General features: G+C 46.3%; 1 protein-coding gene across 4 annotated transcripts in view; it reads right to left on the bottom strand.

Moving 5' to 3' along the window:
• Positions 1-10,390: 10,390 nt before the first annotated feature.
• Gmeb1 (glucocorticoid modulatory element binding protein 1) overlaps positions 10,391-15,757 on the bottom strand; it is a 44,943-nt gene continuing 39,576 nt past the window's right edge. For all 4 annotated transcript variants that reach the window (XM_028888132.2, XM_028888135.2, XM_037203013.1 and 1 more), the window contains one exon: positions 10,391-13,860. In XM_028888132.2, the coding sequence (XP_028743965.1) occupies positions 13,163-13,860 (698 nt within the window). In that variant the 3' untranslated portion in view covers positions 10,391-13,162. The remainder of the gene's footprint in view (positions 13,861-15,757) is intronic.

Consider the following 15,757-nt stretch of genomic DNA (forward strand, 5'->3'; position numbering starts at 1 on the left):
CCGCCCCTCGCCGCCGGAGTTATGGGCGCCGAGCAGCAGAGCCGGGCGGCGCGCGCGGCGCGAGCGCTGACTCTCACATTCACTCCCCCCCACGCGGAAGGGACCCGGCGCGGAGCACCTCGGGAAGGCAGCGCTGTGCCCGTGGCGCCCTCTGGTGGGCTGGAGGAGCGGAAGCGGCGGGGCGCGCGCGCGCGCGCGCGGCCTCCCCGCCCCCACCGCCGCCGCTTTTTGGGGGCCTAGGAGCGCTGGGTGGCCGGGGTCCGCGACTGGAGATTTTGGGCAAACACCTAGAAAAAAAAAAATTGCTTTGTCTGAAGAAAAGAAGCAAAAGTCAGTTTCTTAACGATGCAGAGGCCTCTGCCGCATGCAAGGCTTGAATCGTGATCCATGAGTGCCTTTGACAACTCTTCCCCCAATTTGAAGGGGAACCTGGTGAGAGGTCCTTGAGAGCTCCTAGGGAAAACTTCATGGAGGTCAGCCCAGGAGACGGGAGCCCTTCCCTAGGAGTACTGTCACCTTCCTTCCTCAGGGACTTGCAGAGAGCGCCCAGGAGCAGTACATCTACTAAGCATGAAAACCCCCGACCCCCTTCGCCCTCCACAAAAGACATTCGCCCCTTTGGCTTTTGAGGGAGAAAAATATACAGTCCCTTTGCAGAGAAGCCACTGACCCCAAAATAATCCACCAAACTCTGGGCTTTATTTCCAAGAAAAAGACACCTCACAAGTGTGCACACAAATTTCACACATACTTCCACGGGGTCCGGCGCACCTCTAAAGTCCTGTGGGACTTTAAGAGGAAATATCCTTGATCTGAGGGCAGAAAAATGAACTTTATTCTAGGACTTGCTGTGTGGAGGGCTTTGTCATTAAGTGCTTTCCAACATATGAAACTTAAGAGGCTTTCAACAAGTTCAAAGTGACTATCAGTCTCCCGTGTTACAGCTGGGAAAACCGAGATTAACTATTCTGCCCAAAGTTACTGAGCTATTAAATGGGCCCGTGCTTTTGACACAAAGAAAAACATAATATCATCCTTCACCCGGCGGTAGTGGTGCACGCCTTTAATCCCAGCACTCGGGAGGCAGAGCCAGGCGGATCTCTGTGAGTTCGAGGACAGCCTGGGCTACCAAGTGAGCTCCAGGAAAGGCGCAAAGCTACACAGAGAAACCCTGTCTCGAAAAACAAAAACAAAAACAAAAAAAAAAAAAAAAAAAAAAAAATGGGCCCGTGCTTTTGACACAAAGAAAAACATAATATCATCCTTCAACCGCTCGTCTTCAGGATCCAAGATCCCGAGGAGATCCAAGGGATGAGCAAAGAAGTTTTTTTGTTGTTTATTTGTTTGTGCTTCTACAAAGTCTCTAGCTGTCCTGGAACTCATGAGGTAGACCAGGTTGGCCTTAAACTCATAAATCTGCCTGCCTCTCCTTCCTGGATACTGATAGCAATGGCATGCACCACCACTCCCAGCTAGCAAAGACTTTTTGTTTTGTTTTGTTTTTTTGTTTTTTTGAGACAGGGTTTCTTGGCTGCCCTGGAACTCTCTTTGTAGACCAGGCTGGTCCCGAACTCACTGAGATCCACCTGCCTTTGCCTCCCAAGTGCTTGCTAGATAGGGAAGGCTTTGATGGCTTCATGAGTGAATAAAATCAAAGCATCCTGCCAGGCAAAGTGGCACTTGGGAGGCAGAGGCAGGTGTATCTCAGTGAGTTCGAGGCCAGCCTGGTCTACAAAGCAAAGTTCAGGGACAGCCAGGCTATTACACAGAGAAACCTGTCTCAAAACAAAACAAACAAAAAACTCCCAAAGAATCTTGGATTTTAATTCATAAATCTGCTCAAAGTACAAAGCACTTATTTTCTGCCTGTTCTCACATTTACGGTCAAAGTGAACAAGAGCAGGCATCAAAGGTGAAGGACTTCCAGTAGGGATGGCGAGGCTGGGGCTGGAGATCTCACAGAGGGAACGAGAGAAGTCTAATAAGTAAAGGAAATCAGCCAGTTAACCCCACAGCCCAGGTTTGTGTATAAATTGTATCAGCAGTTGCCTACACTTGGAGGCAGCATGGTTTTGTAAAAAGAATTAGATCAGGAGTCATATCCTGAGAGCAAGAGAGTCTAAGTACTGATCTCCCTCGCCCATGTACAACACTGGGAAATTATTACACCTGTCTCGGATTCCTGCCTTTAAGGCAGAGGCTAATACCACCTGCCTAACAAGTTTGTCACAAAAATAAAGGTTAAAAAAAACTGCAAGCATTAGAAAATGTCTGGTACACTGTAGGTTCCTTTCCTTTCGAGTGATCCCATTAAGAGGTGGAGGCGGGGCTTCCAACAGTATCTTCATGGTACAGGAAGTTTTGATTAGCTCCTGTGAGATCACCTTCTCTGCAGGAGTCCCCAGTTAAATGCTAAAATCTCCCTTGGGGGTAAGAGTAATACTAACCCTGGGTTAGTTTACCAGATTGGCTTTCAAAGACTCCTGAATAAACAGAACATAACAAACTGATATATGTCTAATCACTGGGAAGACGGAAGGGAAGTCTGGGGTGAGTGATAGTATTTTAGGGCTTGGAGAGAGGAACACTGTATGGTTTAGGTTCTAGTGTGAGCCCTCCACTGGAGCTTTTTAACAGGAGCCTACCGAGGGCTAGGCAATGTGCTGGGAGAAAGGCTTACAGGTCACTTTCCCTTGGAGTTCATAGGCTAGTTAAGGAAATTGAGACCATGCAAATAGTTATGCAAAGTGATTCAGTTATAGCTGTGCAAAGGGCAATGAGGAAGCACAGGCAAATGACCTCTTCAGAAGAACATGGAAGTTGTCACCAGGGAAGGCGCTTTAGCTCAGACCTGAAGGACCATGAGTTATTGGGCAGACAAGGAAGGAAGCCAGCAAGAGTGTGTGCAGAGACCCTAAATGAGGAAGAGGCTGGCACTGGTAAGGACTGATAGGTTGCCACGGCTGGCACATGATGACAGAGAGGGTGGTACCGGATGAAACTGGTGGATTAAGCAGAAAAGACATAAGGACTTCATTCTTTTTTGTTTCCGTTTGTTTTTGTTTTTGGTTCTTTGGGTTTTTTGTTTGTTTGTTTGTTTGTTTGTTTGTTTTGAGAAAGGATTTCTTTGTGTAGTCTTGGCTGTCCTGTAGACCAGGCTGGCCTTGAACTCACAGATATCTGACTACCTCTGCATGCTGGGACTAAAGGAGTGTGCCATCACTGCCCAGCTAAGGACCTCACTCTTTTGTTACACATTTTTTTTTTTTTTTTTTTTTTTTTTTTTTTGGTTTTTTGAGACAGGGTTTCTCTGTGTAGCTTTGTGCTTTCCTGGAACTCGCTCTGTAGACCAGGCTGGCCTTGAACGCACAAAGATCTGCCTGCCTCTGCTCCCGAGTGCTGGGATTAAAGGCATGCGCCACCACCGCCCGACACTTGTTACAAATTTTGATAAGCCAATAAAAGGTTAAGAGCATAAGAGGTCCCAGTGCATTGTGGGGGAAAAAGAGATGAGGAATTAGGAAGATCATTCCACTGAATCTAGACAAAAAATACTGGCAGCAAATTCAGTGGTCCTGTGAGCTGACTTGTAGACAGACCAGAAATCTAAGCAGGGATGGTGGGCCAAGCTTGTCATACCAGTACTTAGGAGGTAGAAGCAGGAAGATTAGGACTTCAAGGCCAATCCTGTCTGCATGAGAGTCTCTCTAAAACCTACAGGGACTAGAGAGATTCTGGTCTCCACAGACAACAACACATAGACATTTGCACGCATACACACAGGATTAAAAATTAAATAAATTAGGCTGTGGTGGTGCACGCCTTTTATCTCATCACTTGCGAGTCAGAGGCAGGCAGATCTCTGAGTTCGAAGCCAGTCTGGTCTACAGAGTGAGTTCCAGGACAGCCATGGCTACACAGTGAATTCTGTCTCAAAAAAACATAAATAAATAAATAAATAAATAAACTCAGTTGTGGGTAGAAAGATTAGTTGCTTCTGTGGGTTTTCTTGTGGTAGCTGTCTCTGACTTTTTTTTTTTTTTTTTTTTTAGACCAGGCTGGCCGCCACCACAGCCCGACTCTGACTCTGACTCTTTTGCCTGCTTTTGGGACCCCTTTCCTCTTTCTGGGTTGCTTAATCCAGCCCTAATATGAGGGGAGATGCCTGGCCTTACTGCAACCTGACATGCCATGTTAGGCTGATATATATCTATGGGAGTCCTGTCCTATGCTGAAGAGAAACTGATGAAGAGTGAGTTGGGGGAGGGACAGAGGTGGGCGGGGGTAGAAAATGGGAGGAGAGGAGGGAAGGGAAACTGTTGGGGGAAGTAAAAGAATTGATAATAGCTGGGTTGGTGGTGGTGGTGGTGGTGGTGGTGGTGGTGGTGGTGGATCCCAGTACTCAGGAGGCAGAGGCAGGAGGATCTCAAGAGTTCAAGGCCAGCCTGGTCTAAACAGCAAGTTCCAGGACAGCAGGACTAACTACAGAAATCCTGTCCCCAAAATCAAAAGAAAGGAAGAAAGGAAGAAGAGCACTTATTGCTCTTTCAAAGGCCAAGGTTTGATTCCCACACAGTGGCTCACAACCACCTGTAACTCTAATTTCAGGGGATCTGGTGTATGCGTGTGGTCCATTTACATACATGCAGGCAAAATGTTCTTTCTCATGGTTTTTTGGTGTGTTTGTTTTTTCAGAGAGGATCTCTCTATGTAGACCAGGCTGGCCTCGAACTCACAGAGATCCACCTGCTTCTGCTGCCTCCTGAGTGCTAGGACTAAAGGCGTGTGCCACCACCCAGTGGTTTTGTTTTCTGTCAGTGATGTTGGGGATAGGACCCCAAGGCCCTGCCCATGGTAGACAGCACTCTACCACAGAGTTATGTCCTCAGTTTTTTGTGCCTGAAATGTAATCTTTCCTCAGAGGCCATACCACCCTAAACGTGTTTGATCTTGTGTGAAGTATATCATCTTTCTTACCCCTGTTTATCCTCCAATATCCTTGATAGTGCAGTCTGTTTCTTCTCCCATACAGAAAAAAAAAAAAAAAAGGTGTTTGATACTTTGTTAAAGTCTATGGGAAGTTGTTTTAGGATTTAAAAACTGTTTCCCTGCTTGCCCAGAGGACCCAAGTTCCATGAAGTTGTGTTCCCAAAACTGATGTCAAGCAGCTTGGGAACCACCTGTAACTCCAACTCCAGGAGAGATCTGTCACCCTCCTCTGGCCTCCCAGGACACCTGCACACACATGGCATATACATATACATAAATAAAAACTGTTTACAATAGTATTTGCTTTTCTTTTAAAAGTATTGGAGTAACACACACACACACACACACACACACAAAAAAAAAAAAAAAAAAAAAAAAAAAAGAATCCATCCACTCCTGTCTCCAAGCTGGTATTAAAGGTGTGTACCATCCTGCGCTGCTCAAGAATAGCCTGGGTCAGGAATAGGGACACATGGGAGGCAGGGGCAAGCAGATCTCTGTGAGTTGAAGGCCAGACTGGTCTATATAACAAGTCCCAGGACAGCCAGAGATAGAGAGAGACTATGTCTCAAAACAACAACAAAAAGCAGGATGAAGGAAAACAGGAAGCACAGAGCAAGGGCAGGAGGAAGCCGCCGTTTTTCTTGGGGTGGGTGCTTAGGAAAGCCCTCTCTGAGAAGCTAACATGTGAACAGGGATTTGAAAGAAATGGAGATGAGCCTGGCACTTATCTGGGCGAAGACTGACTAAGGGGATGCGGAAGGAAAACAATATCCTGCCAATATAAGGAAATGGTGGTTTGTCGCAGCGGTTGGTGGCAGCTAGGAAGAAGCCAGGCCCCAACTAAGCCATGTCTCAAGGGCTCTGTGAGGAAATACTGTTATCAGAACTTCTGGTGGTTGGTTTTGTTTTTGCTTGTTTTGAGGCAGGACCTCACATAGACCAGGCTAACCTCCAACTCAGGATATAGCAAACACTGTCTTTGAGGTTCAAGTCCTGCCTGGAGCTCCTGAGTGCTGGGCTTACAGGCATGCAGCTCACCTGCCTTTTAGTTTGGATTTCTGGGAACGAATGTTTGGGATTTGGGATTCCAGGTGTGGGATATATATATGTTTATATATCCAAACATATTGTTCATCATTGTTCCCACACGGGTGACAGACCATACAAAGCATGTTCTAAGCTGTGGCTATCAGAAGACTGGAGATGCGTGAGAACACAGAGGCAATTTTACAAGGCAGAGTTCAGTTACAGCTGAGCAGCTTACAAGAAATAAGAGAAATTTCAGGTAATTGCGAAGTAGGAATTCTACCCAGCAGAAGTTATTTATCCAGAAATCGAGGTGTGTCTACACAGGTCATGATCCTGGGTAGAAAATGAAGCGGATGTAAAGGATAGGCTTTAGTGTGTGTGTGTGTGTGTGTGTGTGTGTGTGTGTGTGTGTTCTATACTTGGACATGCAGGTATACATGAGTATGCGGAAATGCATACCCGAGGAAGAGGTCAGGGGTACTGCTGTGTTACTCTTCACCTTATTTCTTTGAGGCAGGGTATTTCACTGAGCCTGGAGCTACACTCACAGCCTGCAAGCCCTACCAACACTCCTGTTTCTGCCCACACAACAGTGGGGATATATGTGTGCATGAGGCCTCCTCAAGCTTTTGGTGTGGATGCTGGAATTCAAACTGAAGTCCTCAAGGCTGCACAGTAAATACTCTTACCCTGGGAGTCATCTCCCCCGGCCCAGATATGCTTTCAGAATCTGTTTGTTCTGGGAAACTTACTGTGTATACACAGTACATGACAAGAGGTATTTCAAAACCAGGCCTGGCACGGGCTGCTCACTACTGCTTCTTAGGAACTCCAAGGTCAGCCTGGGCAACTTAATGAGATTCTCTCTCTAAAGAGGTCTGGAAGTGGGGCAGTGGTGGTACAAGCAGTTAATCCCAGCACTCAGGAGACAGAGGCAGGCAGATCTCTGTGAGTTCGAGGCCAGCCTGGGCTACAGATCGAGTTCCAGGACAGCCAGGGCTAGACAGAGAAACTGCTTAAAAAAAAAAAAAAAAAAAAAAAAAAAAAAGACAAGAGGTCTGTAGCCAGTAAGGTGTCTCTTCACAACCATAATGACCTGATTTCAATTCATATTATATATATGTATATAAATACAGATACACAACACACACAAAAAAACACACACACACACACACACACACAAGGGGCTGATAAAAGCACTGGATGCTCTTGCACAGGTTCTGAGTTCAATTCCCAGTCCCCATGTCCCCGTCCCCATCCCCCCCCCAGCAGCTCACAACCATCTATAACTAGTCCAATGGGATGTGATGCCTTCTTCTGATGTGCAGATGTACATGCAGATAAAACACCTATCCTATATACATAAAATATATAAATAAATGAATCTTAAAAATATACTAATGAACAAACATAGACATACAGCTACTAACTCGGCAGAACCTGGGAATCAAACTATGGCTCCTAAAAGCAAGAGCTGAAGAGGAAGGATGGTATAGAAGTGTGGATTGGGCGATTTGAAAATAAATCTTCCAATTGTGTTAACTCAAGCTGGGGAAGTGCTTCAGGACTGAGAAGGACATGTGGCAAGGACTCAGAATGGAGAACAGATGTTGCAGAAGATGTGGTAGAAAGAATCCCCTGGAGTTACTGGCAAACTTGGTTCTTGGTGCTTGCTTGTTTAAAACAGGATTTTCCTGTAGAACCCAAGATCCTGTAGATCTTAATTCAAGCTCTTCCGGCTTCTGTTTGGAGAGCTGGGTTTCAGGTAGGACCCACCCCACCTGGCCTACCTTGGTTGTTCGTTAGCACATTACAGACTGCATTAGAATTCCAGTGCTTGCCAGGCAAGGGCTGTTGAAGCATCCTCCTGTCTCTGCAGCAGGATTTCCCAGGGAAGAATGATTCTAGGTGGACGGGATCTGTCTCGCCTCCCAGTGATCATCACCTGTACTAGGAAACCTTCTGGAAGTGCAGGGGGTAGCCTGAGTCTGACTTCCTCTCACTGACTTGATCCTCAGTAAATAGTGACCAAAACAAACCACTTCATTCTTTTTTCAGAATTCAACCTTTTTTTTAGGGGGGGTGTGCCTTTTCTACCCCCTAGATAGTCCTCCATTCTGGATCAGTTCTGACTCGGGGACTCAGTATTTCACGATGGACTTTTGCTACTTAAATATCACCTGAAGAGATGGTTCAGTGGTTAAGAACATTTGCTCTTCCAGAGAACCTGGGTTGGATTTCCATCACCCACATAGTGACTAACATCACTAACTCTAGTTCCAGGGGATCTGAAACCCTCTTCTGACCTCCTCAGACATCAGGCATGCATATAGTGCACATACATATTTGCAAGGAAAAAAAATTTTTTTTTTTGAGACAGGGTTTCTCTGTGTAGCTTTGCGCCTTTCCTGAAACTCACTCTGTAGCCCAGGCTGGCCTCGAACTCGCAGAGATCCACCTGCCTCTGCCTCCCAAGTGCTGGGATTAAAGGCGTGCGGCACCAACGCCTGGCACAAGAAAAAAATTATAGACATAAAATAAAAATTTAAAAAACTAAAATAAACGTCTTGGGCCAGCAACAGTTCAGTGATTAAAAGTGTCTGCCTAGGGTTGGGTATTTAGCTCAGTGGTAGAGTGCTTGCCTAGCAAGCACAAGGCCCTGGGTTCGGTCCTCAGCTCTGGAAAGGAAAAACAGAAAATAAAAAAATATAAATAAATAAATAAATAAGTAAGTAAGTAAATAAAAGTGTCTGCCTGCCAAGCCTGGTGAACTGAATTTGATGCCTGGAACCCACATCGTGGAGGGAGCACACTGACTCCTGAAAGTTATCATTTGACCAAGACACTGTGTACCCTGGCATCACACACACACACACTGTAAATTTTTAGTAAATAAAACCAGTACTCTCCATACACACTTACCTTCAGTGTCTTTTGTGACCTGGGATAAAACAGCAACATTAAAAGAATCACCTGAATATTAATTTCCAAGGTATTTTCATTAATACTGGTTCCCCCTACTACCTCGGCAGGGTGTGGAGGGAAGTACACACTGAAGTGGCTTTGAATCTTGAATGGCTATTGTCCATGGGGGAGGCACAAAAAAGCAGAGTAGTTTTTTGTTTTGGGGTGTGGGAGCCTAAATTTTTGTTTTGTGAGGCAATGTCTTGAGGCTATCCTCCTGCATCTGCCCCCTAGTGCTGGGATTATAGGTAAGCATGCCACACCACCCCCTGGAAGCCTAGAAATTGAGGAGTAACAGGTGTGGTGAGCACATGCTTTAATCCCAGCACTTGGGAGGCGAGACAGATGGATCTCTGAGTTCAAGGCCAAGCTGGTCTACAGAGCTAATTCTAGGTCAAGCAGGGCTACACAGAGAACCTGTCTAGAAAAAAAGAGACAGAGACAGACACACAGAGAGAGAGAGAGAGAGAGAGAGGGAGGGAGGAGGAGGTGGCAAGAACAGGACGTCAGGGCAGGAGCCAAGCAGCCAAGCAGGATCAGGGACTAGACAAGTGCACAGTAAGGCCTTTTTGAAAAACACTTAGCAGGGCCAGGCAGTGGTGGTGGCACACGTCTTTAATCCTGGCACTTGGGAGGCAGAGCCAAGCTTTCTGTGAGTCCAAGGCCAGTCTGGACTACCAAGTGAGTTCCAGGAGAGGTGCAAAGCTACACAGAGAAACCCTGTCTCGAAAAACAAAAAACAAAAACACTGGCAGTAAAGTTCAGAGATTCACCTCTACCAGGGAAACCCCAGCCACGCCCCAGATCAAGCTCCAGGTCCCATCTGATGGTTACCAGCTCAGGTGTGCCCCTTTCTCCAGTGGGTGATTCCAGTAGACACTGTGTCACTGACTGAGGAGGACCTGGGTCTCCGAGCAGAAGTAGCAAGCGGGGCTAGAGAATTCTACTCTTGTATACGCAGCCCACAGTCCAAGTATTTGAAAATAAGCTTGTGTACACATCTTCTCCAAGAGACTGTCTCAGATTTGCTGATCCCCATTCACACTCCAAGCTGAGTCAGGCGCTTGATCTTTTGTCCTTAACTCCAGGCCAACAGCCCAAGGCTACACTCACCCCAACATGATGATTTGATGTAGTAGCTCTCTAGGAGTGGCTTCACCTCTGTGACTTTGCCAGCCTGCCGAAACCTAGGAACTGAGGTCTCAGAAGGTTTCTCAATGCTGAAGATAAAATAGGATTACAAAAGAAATCAAAGACACTGAAGTTAACTGCAGATGAGGTCTGGGTATGAACCCCTTGAGAACAGGGATTGTCTGCAAAGTCAATGTCTAGCATAAAAGCTGCATCTTCATGGTACTTCCTGAGGCTCCGGTGGCGCAATCGGTTAGCGTGCAGTACTTATACATACATGGTACTTACAAATGTTTATTTAATGAATGGCTAGAGAAAAGATAGCTACCATCAAGTCAGCCTGAGGAGTAATTTCATTGCAACTGCCTATTCACACATCAGTAACTTGCATGGGTCTCACCCCATCTGAAATAATCTAGACCAGGGCTGAGAGATCTCTTCCTCACGAGTACCACAGCAGCTAGCAATGACAGCATTTGGAAGACCAGTAAAATAGCAAAACTCATGTAATCCACCTGCCAGAATGATTAAAGTAAACAGGCTCTGTCTCAAGAGGACATCTGACTTTGGAAGCATGGTGCTCACAAGACCTTTATTCTCCAACAGCTGTAATGAGCAAAAGGAAGGACCTGAGCAGGACTGTCTCTGTTCTCTAGGGCTCCTCCCTTGTCCTGAATTGGTCCTCTCATCTCTGGGAAAGAAAAATGACCTAAAGAGCACAACAAGAATGAGATGTGGCTTTCTAGGTTCAAGTAATAGTTTCAGACTTAGCCTGGAACTTTTAGGGCTGGCAAGATGGCTCAGAGGACGAGGGTGCTTGCCACGAAGCCTGGCAACCTGAGTTCAATCCCCAGGACACACATGATGGAAGGAGATTCCTGCAGGTTGTTCTCTGACCTCCACATAGACACCACAGCAAGCTCTCCACCACACTCACACGCACATACACACACACATACACACACTCACACGCGCACACACGTGCACACACGCACACGTGCACACACGCACACGTGTGCACACACACACCACACATAAATAAGTGTAATAAAAATTCTTATGTATTAACAGAAAACCTAAGGAAGCAGGGAAATAAATTCCAGTTCCTTCACTAAAAATGTATAAAGGACCAAAAGCTTGCTCAAAACAGATTTTTGTTTTGAGACAGCATTTTATGTATCTCAGGTTAGTCTTGAACTTGCTAGAGAGCTGAGAATGACCTTGAATTTCTGAGTCTCCTGTCTCTACTTTCCAAGGATCAAAGGCTCCCCCGCCCCACCCCTGGGCTGTTGACTTCACGGTGGAGACTGAAGCTAGGGTTTCATGCATGCTAGGTGAGCTCTTTACCAGATGAGCTCTGTCCCCAGCCCAACTCAGTGTTCTGAAAAGTCCAGCTTTAAAGCTGAGGGCTTCTCTGGCTATATATGGCCATCTAAGAGATGGAAGGACGTTTTCAGTTGATTATAGTTTCTGAAACCTGCAGGTAGGAAGACGGGTTTAGGTAGGCATCCTTCTCTAATTTGTTTTTAAGAAACTAAGGTCAAAATTTTACTTTTAATAATAAATAATAAATGTCCCAACTCCTAAGCTGTGTGCTTTTCTGGCTATTCTTTAAGTCATCTGTAGAGTGTCTATATTTTCTCTAGGACAGTAAGCAATATAATTAAAGAAAACAAACTGTCCACTCTTCCCCAACACTGAAAAGGGTCTAGAGAAAGGATCACACGTGGAAAGTGACCCGGGTCTAAATGGACAAGCAGCACTTGGGGAGAAGCCCTCACCCCAGACGGTTGTCACAGACAAAGTTTCTTTCCCAGGAGTCCTGCTCACTCAGGAGACATCTAGTCCATGCCTCAGGAAAGGCTAGGGGTGTTTCCAGTCTTCCCTGCCAAGCCTAAGCCTTTTTATGAGCTCGGTATCTCCCAGAAGCATCTGCGGCATAAACAGAAGTGACTCTCACAGGGAATGACGCAGGCAGGCACCTGTCCCTGTTCTCCAAATCAGCCAAAAAGCTGCAGAGCATGGGATCTGGAGACTGCAGGATGAAGAGAAGGGGAAGCACCAAGTGAGTGACTGCTTTTGGTTCCAAAGCCAAATATGTACACACACACACATACACACCACCACACCACACACACACACTTGTAGGCAGGGCTCCCAGAAATAGCAGCTGGTCGGCATGAGGAACTCTGCTATTCCTGGAGTCAAGAAACCAATATGATGGATGGCCTTGAAGCCCCACCCCATGAAAGCCACAGTCCAAGAACTAGAGCAATTTACACCATATCACAGTCTGCAAAGGAATGGACTAATAATCCTCAGTGAGGAGGGCGAGCGCTTTGACAAGGCTGGAGGCAAGGTGAGCTATCCCAAAAGCACAGCTGTGACAATCCCTTGATTGCTGTGTGGCCTTCTGCATATCACTGGCCTCTTCTCAAAATGGTACCCAACCCTCAAAGGGCTTGAGGGGCATCAGATGCACCCCTGGAAGATCATTCCTTGCCCCCTCCTTGTCAAAGGACTTCCCGTTTTAAGCTGCTGATGACATGCTGCTCTCTGCTCTAAGCAGAGTTCAACTTCCTTTTGTTTCAGAGTTTTGCATTGGCCTCTGAGGCCATATCCAGGATACAGAGGCAAGTGCATTTCTGTATCCATGCGAGAGCTGGTCGTCTTCTGGTGTCAGGTCTGTGTTCCAGAGTTTGGTCAATGCATCTTTACAAGAGTGAAACCATGCATGTGTATACAAACAGACTATTCTGAAAAGGGTTCCTGGTACTTTGACACCTCCCCTAAAAGCAATACCTTCCTTGGGGGAAGATGAGTAGGACACCGGATGACCTGTTCCTAACTTCTGGAAAGGTAGCTTGTTCTGTCCATTTGTCAGTGAAGGGATAGGAGGAACCCAACATTTTCAGTTACAACAAGATTTTGTAGTTTGTTTGTTTTTTTAAAAAAAAGGTTCTATGTGGAAATGAGTGGGACAATGATAAAAATAAACATAATTAAAATCCCAAACCAAAACATAGCTCTCGGCCCCCATCCCCAGTTAGTCCTCCAAGACCACAATCTCCACATTGTGGACTTGATGCTGGTGTTCTTCCATCTCAGCCACCACTTTCTCCTCAGTCCTCAGCTCTGTCTCCAAGATGACCGCTTTGCCCTCAGTGTCTTCAGCCTCAGGGTCTGGGGCCGGGTCAATCTCGATGATGGTCTGCCCGTCCTCCGAGGTGCTTTCAACAGCCTGGATTGCTGAAGTCAGGCCAGACTCCATGGCCACCAACTCCACGGGGCTCACCATGGTGGCCATATTGCCCAGGGTACTCCCATCCTGCATAGTGGTGGAGCTTAACAGTGCCAAGCTTGATGAAGGGTGGATGGTCACTGTGTCTGGTGAGCTGCTCTTGGCAGAGGAAACCACTGTGGCATAGCGGAAGAGCTGAGGGCCAGAAGGCAGCGTGTGGACAGTCACAGGACTGGAGCCCTGGCTGAGGGTAGCCACCGGAATATTGCCCATGGAGAAGGACTGCCCCACGGGGGTGATGGTGATGGGCGAGATGACAGTGAACTGAGGCTGCTGGACAGGAGAAGGACTCAGGACAGTGGTGGAGGCCGGCCGCTGGAGCCGGGGTCTTTTCGGAGGCTTTGGGGTGCTCACAGGCATTAGTACCACATTTTGAACTGTCTGGGATTTCAGTCTAGGATCTTGGGCTTGCTTTTTTTGCTCTTCCAACTGCCGTTCCAAGTCTATGGGGGAAAAACAAAACAAAACATACAAACAGCTAGAGTTTGTGGAAAGAAATCATCTTGGGAACATGAGCCAGGGGGTCAGGAGGCACAGGGTCCTGCCATGCTTTTACACTGTGTAGCCTCAGGGAAGTCACACCACTGTTTCCCGAATGACTTGTGGAGATGATTTTTTTTAACCCTTCAGTAATTGCAATGAATGGCATGATTATGGGCAGGGCAACAGTTCAGAGTCTTAAAACTGATCTGACTTGACTCACCCAACATGCTCCTCTACAAACTTTTCACCTCTTGGCAAAATACAAATCAAAGAAATCTCATATGGTCTTTTTCCTTTTCACAAGTATGTGATTTACACCCAGGGTCACAAGCATACTAAGGACACGCTTTAGCATTGAGCTACATCTCCCAGCATACACATATATATTTTTTAATTAATTTTTTTTTTTTTTTTTTTTTTTTTTTTTTTCGAGACAGGGTTTCTCTGCGTAGCTTTGCGCCTTTTCCTGGAACTCACTTGGTAGCCCAGGCTGGCCTCGAACTCACAGAGATCGCCTGGCTCTGCCTCCCGAGTGCTGGGATTAAAGGCGTGTGCCACCACCGTGATTAAATTTTTTTAAAGGATAATTTATTTAATTTTATTTTATGTACATTGGTGTAAGGGTGTATGATCCCCTGGAACTAGAGTTACAGGTCATTGTGAGCTACTATGTGGGTGCTGGGAATTGAACCCTGGTTCTCTGGAAGAGCAGTCAATGCTCTTAACCCCTGAGCCATCTCTCCAGCCCAAATTTTAAACTATTTGTATGTGTGTGCCTGTGTGTACATGTGAGTGTACACGATGAGTGCAGGTGCCTGCCAGGCCAGGGAGGGCATTGGATACTCCAGAGCTGGAGTTATAGATGGCTGTGAACCACTAACAGAACTAAGATTCTCTGGAAGAGGAGGAAGTATACTGCTAAAGGCTGAGCTGTCTTTTTAGCCACACCTGTATCTATTTTCAACTGTACATAGTTATGAGGCATAGTTGAACATTTTTCTTTTACCTTTTGTGGTTTGTTTCTGTGTATAAGTGGACATGTATGAGCATGCATATGTGGATGCACATGCAGACAAGAGGACAAACAAGTGTCTCTCTCCTTCAAGACACAGTCTCTCATTGGCCTGCAACTTACCAATACCAAAAAATAAGCTACACTGGCTGGCTCCCTGACTTTACCAATTAAATCTATCATGGCTGGTTCCCTGACTTTATCAATTAAATCTATCATTTAAGAACATTTAAAGCTGGGTGGTGGTGGTGGTGACACAAGACTTTAATCCCAGTACTTGGGAGGCAGAGGCAGGCGGATTTCTGTGAGTTCGAGGCCAGCCTGGGCTACAGAGTGAGTTCTAGGACAGGCACCAAAGCTACACAGAGAAACCCTTGTCTCGAACCCCCCCCCAAAAAAGAAGAACATTTAAAACGGGGGGGTGGGGGGCACGTGGGTGGGTCACATGCAGGCAGAACACTGTATACATAAAAAATATATAAATCTTTAAAAAATAAAAAAAAAAATAAAAAAATAAAATAAACCAGCTGGGGGAGTGGAGGCACATACCTTTGATCCCAGCAGAGGCAGGCAGCTCTCTGTGAGTTCAAGGCCAGCCTGGGCTACAAAGCGAGTTCCAGGAAAGGCACAAAGCTACACAGAGAAACCCTGTCTCGAAAAACAAAAAAAAAAAAAAAAACAAAAAAACCCTGTCTCGAAAAAAACAAAAAAATGGAAACTGGATAAAACCAACCCTCAAGCATGCTGGGAACATAGCTCTGGACAGAGTTTTTGCCTAGCATGAAGGAAGTCCTTGGTCTGATCCCCAGCATGGGGGTGGGGAGCAGGGAACACTTTAAAAACCT

Source organism: Peromyscus leucopus, chromosome 2, assembly GCF_004664715.2.
Source record: "Peromyscus leucopus breed LL Stock chromosome 2, UCI_PerLeu_2.1, whole genome shotgun sequence".
Taxonomy (NCBI): Eukaryota; Metazoa; Chordata; class Mammalia; order Rodentia; family Cricetidae; genus Peromyscus; species Peromyscus leucopus.